Source organism: Trachurus japonicus, chromosome 11 (genome assembly GCF_045865225.1).
Source record: "Trachurus japonicus isolate A0001 chromosome 11, Traja_1.0".
In the NCBI taxonomy this organism is placed as follows: Eukaryota; Metazoa; Chordata; class Actinopteri; order Carangiformes; family Carangidae; genus Trachurus; species Trachurus japonicus.
Window position 1 is genome coordinate 33,915,876 of NC_140917.1, and position 12,970 is coordinate 33,928,845.

Consider the following 12,970-nt stretch of genomic DNA (forward strand, 5'->3'; position numbering starts at 1 on the left):
ACATTAAGGCTGCTAAAACCTACAGTGTCACTGCCCGTAGCCAGGTGGCACGCACCAAACAAACACAGGGACAACAACCACATTTCACTGCTGCGCTGCAAGAAATTTTTCAAGCAAGAAGAGTCGAGAAGCAAGAGATGTTTGTCAGACCTGTGAGTATTACTCTGCTGTCTTCATCAACAACCTGGAGTCTTGTTTTTTGAGTGTTTATCTGTGGTAATCCACAGGACTTTAGTTGGAGTGACAGTGAAAGTGTCAGAAGAGGCTTTTAATATAGAGGGTCCAACCAAACTGAGACATGGCATGTAAATGCATTTGACACTAGTTCTTTCATAGAGGAAATCTGATCATCTGCTGTAGTTTTATTCCACCTGTGCTGAAAGGTCAGGACACTTTGGGCACTGTTGGGTAGTTATGTACTGTATTATACATGTGTAACACAGGAGGCTCCTTGATTCATGTATTCTGTATTATCAAATGTTGCCGGTGAGAGGGGTGTCCTGCCTGATCCCAGATAAGCAGTAAAGAATAGATAGATAGATGGATAGCTTTCAGAAAGAAAGAGAAAGAGAAAACCAGGGTGCATGTGCTGCAGTTTTTCTTTTGCAGCATCCTCTGTTGCCAGAAAGCCTTGACACCACCTTCTATAATTGGGTAGAAATAAACTATAAGCCATAACTAATGGCTTTTCCAGTTGTTGGGGTAATTTGTTATATATAATAAGTTGTTTACTAATACTTCTTATGCTGAGCCAAGAACAAGTGGGTGGTTTTGTTTACTCAGTTGTCCCCTTGATTCATCTCAGCCCAAGTAGACTGTAGAGCTGTGGTTCCCAAACTTCTTTGTTTTTCTGCTGGCTTCACTGAATATTCAAATGAGTAATTAAAGGTCTGACAACTGGACAATTTATTGATTAGTTTATCAACAATTGATTCTGTTTCATGCTTCTCCAATGTGATGTTTTTCTTAAATAATATATGTCAGTTGAAATCATGAAGCGTTGCACTGTTAGAGTGACAGAACAAGAAATCATAAGCCTCCTCTGTGGTCCCACAGGAATAATGAATGACATTTTTCACAGGTATTCACCATTTCAACCTAATTAATTCTTAGTTTAAGTCCTGGAGGTAATATCACCCTCTGACCCTTTGACATACAGTAGGTTGTATATCATTAGTTAAGCAGTTAAGTCTCTGAAATGTTTAAACTCACATTATTGTATAGATAAAGGAGAAATTTGGGGAAATTCTTACATGGATATCCCATTAGATTCATGCTGTGACCTTTTGTAGGGGTAAGGAGCTACTGGTCATAAATAGAGCTCTACTGACTGTTTTTTTACCTATTTATTCCATATAAATTTGGAGCTGCTGTCCATTCTTATCAGAGAATAAGAAGCAGATGATCTGTAATTATGTGAAGGTTGTTCTTTCTTTTCCAGAAGGCAGAAGGAGGATCAAAACAAAGCAACCCTGAAGTTGTCCTTATTAATGGCTCAATTAAAAAAAGCTCATTATTAAATATATTATCAACACCACTGCAGCCATTAGTAAGGAGTGGGGTTGGAGTTAGGGGCTATAGTTAACCCCAAACTCTTTCCAGTGTGAAGTGGTTTGGGAATGATTTATTGTGTGAGAGTTTCGCACTTGTTATTAATTGGATAGGTGCCATCAGGCTTCACAGTACAGTGGTAAGGAATGATTCCAGGAGGCCACATTATCACTCCAGTAATAAATGAGTCACTGATGTCTCTTTTGTTCAGGGGGCTCCCCAGCGAGAAGAAATGTTGACCCTCCAAGTTAAAAATACCGTGTTGCATCTGAACGGTCAAAACCTCCGAGTGGCAGCTAAAAATGGCCGCGCTTCAAAAACACCTGGCCTCCATCTGTCAGCGACACATGGAAAGGAGGCAGTGGGTCAGCTTACGGCCTCCCCGCCGGTCCAAGAGGGCACGCCACAGTTGGACTCTCTGCTGCTTAAATCGGCCAGGCCCGAGTCAGAGAGAGTGGCCGAGAATCGATCGGCCAGGCGCCCTTCGAAGCTCGCCCCACTGGAGCTTCCAGAGGAGGTCAGGGAGGCTCAGAGGCAGAAACTCAAGCATGAAGTCAAACCTGCTCTCTGTAAGCTGGAAGTGATGCTCGATGATGAGCCCCAGACAAGGAAAGCAAAGTCTCGCGTGAGACAGAGGCCGGTAAAAGCTGCCTTGTCCCCCTCTCCTGCCCCTCAGCCTCTCAAAACCCAAAAGGAGAACAGGTCCTCCAGGCCTCAGCTGAGCCGCTCCAGCCCCGTAGAGCAGAACGGAGACAGGAACCTGGAGGACGTGGTGTGTCGAGGTACCCCGGCTCCTCTGCGGAGCAAACCCACCCCTCCTTTACTTTCTCCACGAGTCAAACCTCACGCAGCACATGTCGGACAGGCGACGTGCCAGAACTCCGGCGGCCTCCAGCTGGAGACGGACAGGAGGCGACTCAGGCTGAGGAGAGCACAATGCTTAGAAGAGGATCAGTGCAACTCAAACACGTCAACGAGGGGATTATCTGCAGATGAAGGCAAGCTGCCCCAAGGTGTCCGAGGCAGAGGGCAGCAGTCGAACGGGGCCCCGAGAGGGCAGCTGCGTGCTGGAAAAGGCATCAAGGAGCCTCCTGCGGCCTCCTGGGAGCATGGAAACAACATGAGGAGGAGGAGCCATCAGGAGGTCTGCATCCAGCAGTCTGCGAGATGCACCCTGAGCCGTCAGTCGGCCGAGGGCGGAAGCAGTGAAGATGCACTCGAAGGCGTAAAGCCAAGTGCTCCTAACTGGGGATTAAAGAGGAAAAAGCCCTTGATCACAAAGCACAACAGCGGAGTCCCCGTGGAACGTCTCCAGCTGTAATTGAACCTGATGTTGCACGTGAGCTGCTCAGGACTTTACAAAATGTCGTGCTTAGACACGCACAGGAGAGACAGCCAATCAATAGTCTAATGAAGAGTGGTCTGAAGGATGCATGAAGCAAATAATGTAAACTGAGCATCAGCTGCTTCACGGACGGACTCCTTATAATGAGCCCAGATGTGTGAGATCCACTTTATAATAATGCCGGAACAGCATGAGCAAATAAAACAAATGATAGAAACTGGTTCATAGTTTTGTTTTTTATATAATTTCTTCACAAACTTCAGCAAAGCAAATAAACAGCTATTTATTGTGGCTTTACAGTCATAAATCTATTATATCTGCTGCTTAGAGAGACAAGGAACAAAGTCAAACTCTTAGATTGAAGTAATTGATTCCTGAAGTCATAAATAACAAACAGCTACTCACCAAGGAAGTATAAAATAAAATAAGCTTCTCAATCTGTGGATATGTTCCCCAGGTTCCTCTGTTCATTTTAATAGACATTTATATAGCTATAGCAGCAACAGTTGGTTGAGCCTCCTAGTAAACACAATTTAGAACCTTCTAGTTTTGCAATCACTAATTTAAGATATAGGGCCTTATTGCTTTCAGGTTGTCAAAATAATGTACACTAACCAGTGCATCAATGGATGACACAGCACAGTCTATAATCCTGAATCGCCACGAACATTAAACATTTTTGGCAACACTCTGTTTATTTAAGATGCACATTCAGTAACTAAACCTGTCATAACACAGTGTAATGTAATTCTAAAAGTGTTTTTTCATGTTTGTATCATCCTCCAATGTACATTCAATGAATGATAGCGAGATACATTATAATTATGAGCAATCCTCTTTCAACTACTACATGTATTAAATGTGTCTCACGCTAACAAATCCTAAATATGGGAATTAAAATATTCAGGGATTTTTCCTCTCTGTGTGAAATGAAGTGACCCATATGTTGTGTGGTGATGACACCTCAGAGGAAAACAGCAGCGCAAGCAGAGGTATGTTTTTTTTTTTTTTTTTTTTTTTTTACCAGCATACTGTGGCACAGAGCCAAAATGATCTCAAGTTCATTAATGGTCTGGCGGATTTTCCCCCTGTGCTCCCGAAATAGGAAAATAAATAAATAAATGAGCAGTATTTCATAAAAAAGTATGAGCCAGGTCGCTCTAAGTTATGGGCTGTCCCATTTCCAAAAGCTAATCCCCCCCTCCCCCGCCCCCCATCCCCTCGGATCAGAGTGTGCACTCATTCAATTAGGTGAAACAGACAGAGCACAGAGAGATGAGAAGCTCCTGGCACAAAACATGCACAGTTTAGCATGTGTATGGAAAATAATGTAAGGTGGTGTTATCAGTACTTATATAGAAGTTTACTGATTAACCAGGATTCAAGAGACCTATCAGAATCATGGGAGTTGGAGATAGCGACCTGCCTAACTGTTTTAATGCTTTTTTTACTCGTTTTGAAAGACCTGATGCTGCACAAAATATCCCCATGGTTACAAATTCTCTAGAACCCCAAAAAACGTTAGTGATATCACAGGAACAGGTAGCAATCTTATTCAAAAAGACTAACATTAGGAAGGCGGCAGGCCCTGATGCTATCTGTGGGCGCACTATATCCTTCTGCGCAGATCAGCTCAGTGGAGTCTTTTCAAAATTATTTCAATTATGCGCAGATAAATGTGTGGTGCCTTCAACTTGGAAGACTTCTACAATAGTGCCTATTCCCAAAATAAACAAGGCCAATAAGCTGAATGAATTTAGGCCGATCGCCCTCACATCATTAATTATGAAACATTTTGAAAGAATCCTGAAAGATGAGGTTGTGTCCTGGGTCGCAGGCAAACTAGACCCCCTGCAATTTGCCTATCAGGCTGGGAAGGGGGTAGAAGATGCCAAACTTTTTATCCTTGATAAGATCTATAAGCACCTAGAGAAACCAAACTCACACGCAAGACTTCTGTTTGCTGACTTCTCATCAGCTTTTAATAAAATGCAACCGCATATTTTAATCAATCATCTTGATGCTTATTTTAATCTTCCTCACCAGCTTTTGCTTCTTATTCATAATTTTTTAACTGAGAGGAAGCAAAAGGTTTTAGTAAATGGAGCCATATCAGATGTCCTGATATCGAGCACAGGATCACCCCAAGGGTGTGTTCTTTCACCCCTTCTTTTTATTTTATACACGGATAGTTGTAGGTCCATCCAAGAGAACAGCTATTTAGTTAAGTTCTCTGATGATACAGTTCTTCTGTCCCTCCTCCAAGGGCCTGTATCTGGTCACGGGGGTGCTCTTACAGCATTTGTCAACTGGTGTGACATGAATTTCCTAGACCTTAACGTGTCTAAAACAAAGGAAATTATCATTAATTTTGGAAAAAATTGTACTAAGCCCCCTGCAAATCTTATTCATGGTAAGGAGGTAGAAATGGTGGCTTCATACAAATACTTAGGAACTGTTTTTGACTCACAGCTAAGATTTGATGTCAATACAGATGCCATTGTTAAGAAAGGCCAACAGAGGACTTACCTACTCAGGAAGTTAAATTCATTCAATGTCAGTAAGAGGATTCAGTCCTTGTTTTACAAGTCTTTTATTGAAAGTATTCTTTTATCTGTTGGCACAACAGCTTGGGTGTTAAAGACAAAAATTGTCTGAATAAGATTGTAAAGGTGTGCTCCAAAATAATAGGGGTGCAGCAGGATGACTTGAGTTCCCTTTGGGATAAACGTGTGGCTAAAAAAGCAAAAGCAATTATTAATCAGCATGACCATATCTTGTCATCTGAATTTGTACTGATGCCCTCAGGGCGCCGTCTTAAAGCGCCACTACGGAAAACTAACCGTTACTCCAGATCATTCATCCCGTCTGCTATCAGACTCTTAAATCTAGACCCAAGCTTGTGGAAATAATAATTTTTTATCTTTACTTTTGATTATTCATTTATTGATCTATTTTTGATTCTGATTTTTAATTTTTGATTTATTTATTTTATTTTTTACACGCTGGAAGGCCAAACGGGAGACAAAGGTCATGTTTTGCTTCCACTGACATTGTAAATACAAACTAGCACCTGTGCATATGTATGAATGTGGATGAGTCTGTATTGTTGAGTTTGTATTGATGTGCTGTTGTGGATGAGCTTGTATTATTATTATTATTGTTCTTGGTGGACTGCCGAACAGAATTGCCCTCTGGGATTAATAAAGTTGATCAAATCAAATCAAATCAAATATCTGTGATGACCCGGCTGCTCTACCTGTTCTCATTTCCACCTTCAATAAATAAAGAGGTAACCAGCCGTTCACTCTCCTCTAATGGATCTATTTTTAGCACCCCTGCTTTTCTAATTTAAGACATTACTTCCAGCTCTGAGCAGGAGTTTCTGAATGTCACTGAGTTTCCTCCTCAAAAAGAGTTTTTATTTATTTATTTTTTCAGATTGTGCCATAATGCTGTGTGCACTTTGGGGGATTTGGGAGATGCAAATAGTCACTTCAATAAATGATGGCTGGTCTGACCTTTGGTTACTAACCACACAGATAGTGATATAATTCAGTCTGAAATGTCTAAAATCCATTTCAGTTTTTCAGTCTTGGGCTGATGAAGTGAAGTCTATACAACAACCTATACACGTGTTTCCTACTTCATGAAGCTTCACTGAAGAGGAACATGTGAAAATGAGTTTCCCCTCAGTCTTTCACAGTTTACTGTTCAGAGGAGCTGTTTTCTAATAATAAACACACACTAAATGAACAGGAAACAATGTGACAAAAAAAAAGAGCTCCTTTGTGACTTTGAATCGCAGTATGGATTCAGGTGCAAAGGAAAATACTAATTAGAATAAGAGTGAATTAAGAGTAAATGATCTGTAATGTGCGAAGAGGAACAGAATAAAAAGTGTAATGTGGGTCAGTGGTAAATTAGGATCAGAGGACTGATGGGGACGACCACGGGGGGGAAGGAGCTGCTGCGATGCTCGGTGGAGCGCATCATCATCCTGAGTCTCTGGCTGACCACTGGAACAGTGTTTAGAGTGAGAGCGCGACGCTGTGTGGGTTTTTGAAAACATCCTCCTCTCCACTGCTACAGTACATGCAGACAGTCCAGCTCCACCCAGGGGATCCAGTCGGCCTTCCCAAATCACTTTTGTTGAGTCTGGAGGTGTCGGCCGCCGTCAGGCCTCTGCCCCAGCGGGCCAGACACCTGGAGGCCCCGAGGAGACTCCGGCTCTTCCTGTAGAGAGCCACAGAGTTCTTCTGTTCCAGTGAACACCCAGGTGTGTGTCCTCCATAATCAGACAGTGGCTTTCAAAAGTCTATAGTCAGTTACTTTAAAGGCCTTGTCCACACCCGGGTTATTTTGCAACCAAAGTTTTGTTTAAGGTATACAGTAATATGTAGGAATTCCCCCCATCTAGCGGTGCGGTTGCATATCTGAGCGTATTCTTGATGTTGCATTCATGTGAAATCGGGCAGACGTCAGACAGACAACAGACGCTGCATGTAACAGGATAAACATGCATCCATGTAAACAAGTGGTCCGCCAGCACGAGGCAAAACAATACAGGCGTGACAATATGTTGTCATGGCGATGTCGTATTGTTTACCTGACCCACGTTTTACCGTCTTTCTCTCGTGGAGTAAAATGACATCCGGTTGGTTTGCCGACGGCCGTCTGCCTGACTGCACCTGAATGCAACATCAGTGCCTCCGTCCTTCCTCACACTACACAGTGATGACAGTTTTAACAGGCGCTACCTGGAAAACGTTCTCCCCGAGCCGACAGCTCTGGTGAGTTTCCGTGGTTACCTACGGTCACGCTGCCACTGAACGTAAAAAATGGAGATGCAACATGGCGGCCTCGGTTCGGTGCGCCCCCCCTTGTATATTTGTAACGACTTGTAACAACTCATTCTAAGGTACGAGAAAGCTTTCATTTGTATGCGGGTATGATTCGACTTCAGTGAAATTTTTGAAAGCAATATTTGATTTTTGCTAATAAAAAGCCAAATAGGTTACATAGGTTACTCTGCCTGACTTTAAGCCTCAGGCAGAGATGAGAAACAGGTTCAAGAGGTAGCTCACTTTCCCTCCAGCTCCACATCCCCAGTCGCCTGACTCACACAACATCATATGAGTCGGTATTACAGAATGTAACGTATTACATTTATATCAAGAACGGTGTTGATATGCATATCATCGATGGATAAAATATACCGTCCACATGTTATCGTAAAATCTGCTACCAAGTGATTCAATGTACATATGCCACAGCAATAGGTGGCGATGTATGGGAAGGTAATGTATGGGTAAAATGGGAAGGGTGTTTTAACCAATCAAAATTGTTTAATATCGTCCAGAACAACAGCAACTTTGTCACGTCCATTTTAATTAGCAAGCTAACGTTAACTCTAGCTAACAACTTCTACGTAGTAGAGGAGCTGCTCTGACATTAGTGGAAATAATCGCAGTAGTCATATCCACATGCAACCGCTGAACCCGGTTTCAGTGTTCCAAAAGCACGGTTGCTTGTGGACGGAACAGTAAAACCGGGAACGCATGTTCACGGTTGCAGAGTAGCCTAACCCGGGCTGGTGTGGGCCTTAAGTCAACTTAAAGTCACAAAAGTTACGAGGGCTCCTGTCCTGTTGATCAGGGCTCCCGGTCAAGGCCAAACTACAACATCCATCAAAACATGTCAAACCAAGTCAGCATTAACAAACACTTCTCAGCTGTGATGGTTTATATATTCACACTAGAGAAGAGAGATGTGACTTTGAGCCTCAGGCAGAGATGAGAAACAGGTTCAAGAGGTGTTAGCTCACTTTCCCTCCAGACTCACACAATATCATATGAGTCGGTATGTAACGTATTACATTTATATCAAGAACGGTGTGGATATATCATCGATGGATTTATCTATTACATAGGCCTATACCACTCTATCATATAGCTTATAGCTCATTCATTTTGATCAATTAGCTATCTTCCCAATTTCATAGTGATTTGAGACTTTTACGGGGTGTTCCCACCAAACGCGATGAACGCGATTGAATCGCGCGTCAAATGAAATCGCGTCGCGCTAGACGCTCCAGTTTTGACGCTGGTTCAATATGCAAAAAACGCCTCGTCGCGGCATCGCGTCGCGCGACGAGCCCGCCCAAACAACAACATTTCTCCCACTATTTCATTCTCTGGCTGAGATAACCACCGTCGCTGCACTGTTCCTGTCCCTGTAGATGGGAGAGGAACAGCGGTGTGGGTCTCTGGCTGCAGGAGGAGGAGGAGGAGACGGCTCCGTGAACTACTGTGTGACTGACCGCCTGTTGAGTGCTTTGGGACGGGGCGGCCGGCTCGCAGCGCCCGCTGGTTGAAAACAGCAGTGATAACGGGCTTTCAGGTCCGAATCTCCAAATCAGAAACGTTTGTAACAGCACCGGAAAAAGCAACAGTGAAGAGCTGTGGCTTTGCAGCAGCTAATGGGGATCTGAATAATAAACTAAACTAAACCAGAAAACTTCTAATATTGTCAATAGACTCGCTCTGACTAAACTGCCAAGGGAACACCAGTACGTCCGTACGTCAGCACGTCGGTGACGATCTCAAAGCTGATCGGCTGTCGCGGCACGTCTTCACGCGAATTCGCCGCAAAAGTTCAATTATTTGAACTCGAGCGATGAAGCGTCATCGCGCCGGGCGACGCGATGGAGGCGATTTTTCGCGGCCAACGCGTCCATCGCGTCGCGCTATCGCGTCCATCGCATCGCCCGGCGCGATGACGCGACTAATCGCGTGTTTGCATTGACTTTACATGTAATCTCGACGCGCGATGAAGCGTCATCGCGTTTGGTGGGAACACCCCGTTAGACTAGCCTGATGTTTGGCTTTGGACATAATATGTAACAATATAAGTATACACACATGTGGTTGAGACATGGGTTTCATATGCAATTTTTACATTCTTATTTCAAATTCAATATATGCATATATTGAATATATTTGCATAGAAGGATTTTGGGCCACAGAACCATTCTTCTAATCAAAACACCAGGCAATACCTAAAAATTCACTGTTTCCTCTGTGGAAAGTTAAAGGGATAGTTCAACATTTTGGCAAATGGCCCATTGCCATAATCCCTATAGTTTTAGGAGTAGGATCGTTATTTTTAATTGTTGGTGCAAACTATTTTTAGAATGGCGGAGCGGAGCCGCAAGCTGCTCAGAGCTACGCTACGGAGGCTAATTGGATTTCTTGGTTTCCCTCATCAAACTCATCAAATACACAATCCAACAACTCCAAAACGCTCTGGTGGACAAGTTGTGACCTGTACATTCACCATGCTATGAGGTAATAACGGAATGTTACAAGACAAAGTTGTTTTTAAGGTAAATTTGTGCAAAACCGCTGATGCGCGTTTCCGTCAGGGGCAGTTTTTCGGCCTAAAAAAATGTTATGGATTATGGCAATGAGCCAATTTGCCAAAATGTTGAACTATCCTTTTAAGCAATGTAAAATTCTGAAACATTTTCTATTCTGTTTCGTTTATTAAGGATAACATATATTTTTTTAATAAACTCCATCTTCACTCTTTACCTTTAATAAATATGCAAAATCTGTTCTGCTTCAACACATTAATATTTTGAACATATTTTGGATGGACGGCTTCTCTCTCTCTCTGATGTGGGCGGTTGAAAGCTGGCTGTCTGTCAGATGACAGATGGCGTTCTCCAACACCACACGGTGCCCGCAGCCTCTCGCTCACCCTACATGCTGGTCACCTCTTTAGCCCTCTCACATAAGGCGACAGACGGTTCCTCAGACTGACACCATCACTCATATCGTGCATCTGCCCCAAATCATCAGCCCACTTCCCTTCCACTCCACACTGAGCCTATACATAGCCTGGCCTGTACTCACTTTTTTTTTCTTCCTTGGCTACAAAGGCGCTGTAAATAGGCCTGGATGTAATGGCTAACTTGTTTGTTGTCCATGACTTTCAAATATTGACACCGGTCGGGTGTTTAGAGTGTTTCGGTGCCTGGACAGCTGCGCGGCAAAGATTTGGATGCGTTTCCCGACACAGTGAACGCACGTGGTGACAGCTGTATTAGCACTTTAAAAAGGAAACTTCTACCAAGGAGCTGCCAACATGAGACTTGTGATGCAGAACACAGAAAGTCTGCTGGACAGGATGTCTGACACAGACAGAGCTGCCGTGTTTCAACGCAGCTTCCTCCCCTGCCGGGAGCGCGAGCACACATGATAAGAACATCAGTGTAAACTGAACGTGAACCCTCTAAACGTAAATCACATGCAGATCTATGGGCTCACAAACAGATACTGAGTTTTCTATCTGTGAGGACAGGATAGGGAGTGAAAGATTGCATGGCAAACTGTAAAAACTAGTATCAGCTTGTTGTAATGTACATGATAAAACTACACTGAGCTTGCTTTTGAGTCGTCCTATGGATCAAACACTGTGTAAAGAGTAGGTTCAAGTGTTTATTTGTTATCTTTTTCTCTGATAACTCTGCCGTTCCCTCCTCTTTTTGACTGTTTGTGAGTGATCGAATTAAGTATGTTACATTTCAGGTAAGCACTTTGAGAAACCAAATCTGGCCAGGTTTGATGGTGGCCCCCAGTGGGCAGGGCTTATTTCTGTCAGGATATTACTGGTATTAACGATAGGTAACACTTTATAATAAGTACACACTATTAAGCATTAGTTAAGCATTAATAAATATTGAATTCTTCATTTATAATGCATGAATACTCATTAGTATGTAGTTTATAAATACAGTTTGTGGTTATCAGTGATGAGTAAAACATTTTTAACTGTGTTTATAAACTACATACCAATGAGTATTCATGTGTTATAAATGATGAATTCAGTATTTATTAATGCGTAACTAATGCTTAACAGTATGCACTTTTTATAGAGTGTTAAATTAGATGAACAGAAGAGCATTGTGATGTTGTGACATCACAACGTTACAGAGGTCCTGACAGCTCATCTTTAGGCTGAGTTGGTAAATATAGCCTGGGTGCAGATCCCTGTGGACTTCAATTTTAATACTTTCACAGTATTACAACAGAACATAGACCTGCATAATGGTGGAATTATAATGTGTTACTGAACGATAAATCAGATAAACAGAAGAGCATTGCGTTGTTGTGACATCACAGCATTACAGAAGTCCTGACAGCTCATCATTAGGCTGAGTTAGTAAATATAGCCTGTGTGCAGTTCCCTGTGGACTTCAATTTTAATACTTTCACAATATTGATACAGAACATAGACCTGCTTTATGATTGAAAGAATAAAAAAACAGAATGTGGAATTGTCCCTTTATACAAAATGAGACCTTTAAAAAGCTATGAGTATCATGGGATCTAGCAAAAAGGAAACAGTGAAGGTTCATGGTGCAACAAAACAAAGTATGACTAAGAGGAATAGAAACTACCAAGACAAGTAGATAAATAAACGAAAAGATATAAGAACATGAAAGATGTGCGGCCTGACATGATTGTTAACTTGTCTAAACAGCTCAGCATGAGTGATACAGATCATAGAGCTTTACTGTAAGTCAGTGCAAGGACAGGCATTTAACACAAAGCTGCAGGCACAAGTGTTCTGTAATCATTTCCCCAACTTAAATACAGCCTTTCTTCATGAGTGTGTGGCTGCTTGAAGCCAAACGCGGGCCCGGCCCACCACCGGCCCCAGGGCGGCTCCGCTGTGGCTATCACAGTGGCAAAGGCCGGACAGTTGAGGCGGTTGCCAAGAAGCCGTTGCCTTTTCTTTGAGGGCGACACTTCAGATGGGTGCAGCCATAAAGCAGAGAGAGGGAGAGGGAAAAAAAAAAGGACAAAAATATCCAGAAAGTTGGGTCTATAATTGGCTGTGCCTCTCAGCCTTTTTTTATGTGCGAGCACAGCCCTGTTGAGAACAGTAGAAGCCACCTCGTCCCCCAGTGAAACCCAACACTTTCCCCCCTTCGAAGTTCCCTCCCACTCTGTCCACCCATCCACAAGGTTGCTTGGAGCTCACCTCATCTCACTTTTAAACAAC

At 42.9% G+C, this 12,970-nt stretch overlaps 1 protein-coding gene across 1 annotated transcript; it reads left to right on the top strand.

Annotated features, from left to right (window-relative positions):
* On the top strand, positions 1-3,107 carry LOC146979191 (uncharacterized). Its single transcript, XM_085790426.1, has 2 exons — positions 1-152; positions 1,763-3,107. The coding sequence occupies exons 1-2, from the start codon at positions 138-140 to the stop codon at positions 2,870-2,872; spliced, it is 1,125 nt and encodes a 374-aa protein (XP_085646552.1). The 5' UTR covers positions 1-137; the 3' UTR covers positions 2,873-3,107.
* The last annotated feature ends 9,863 nt before the right edge of the window (positions 3,108-12,970 follow it).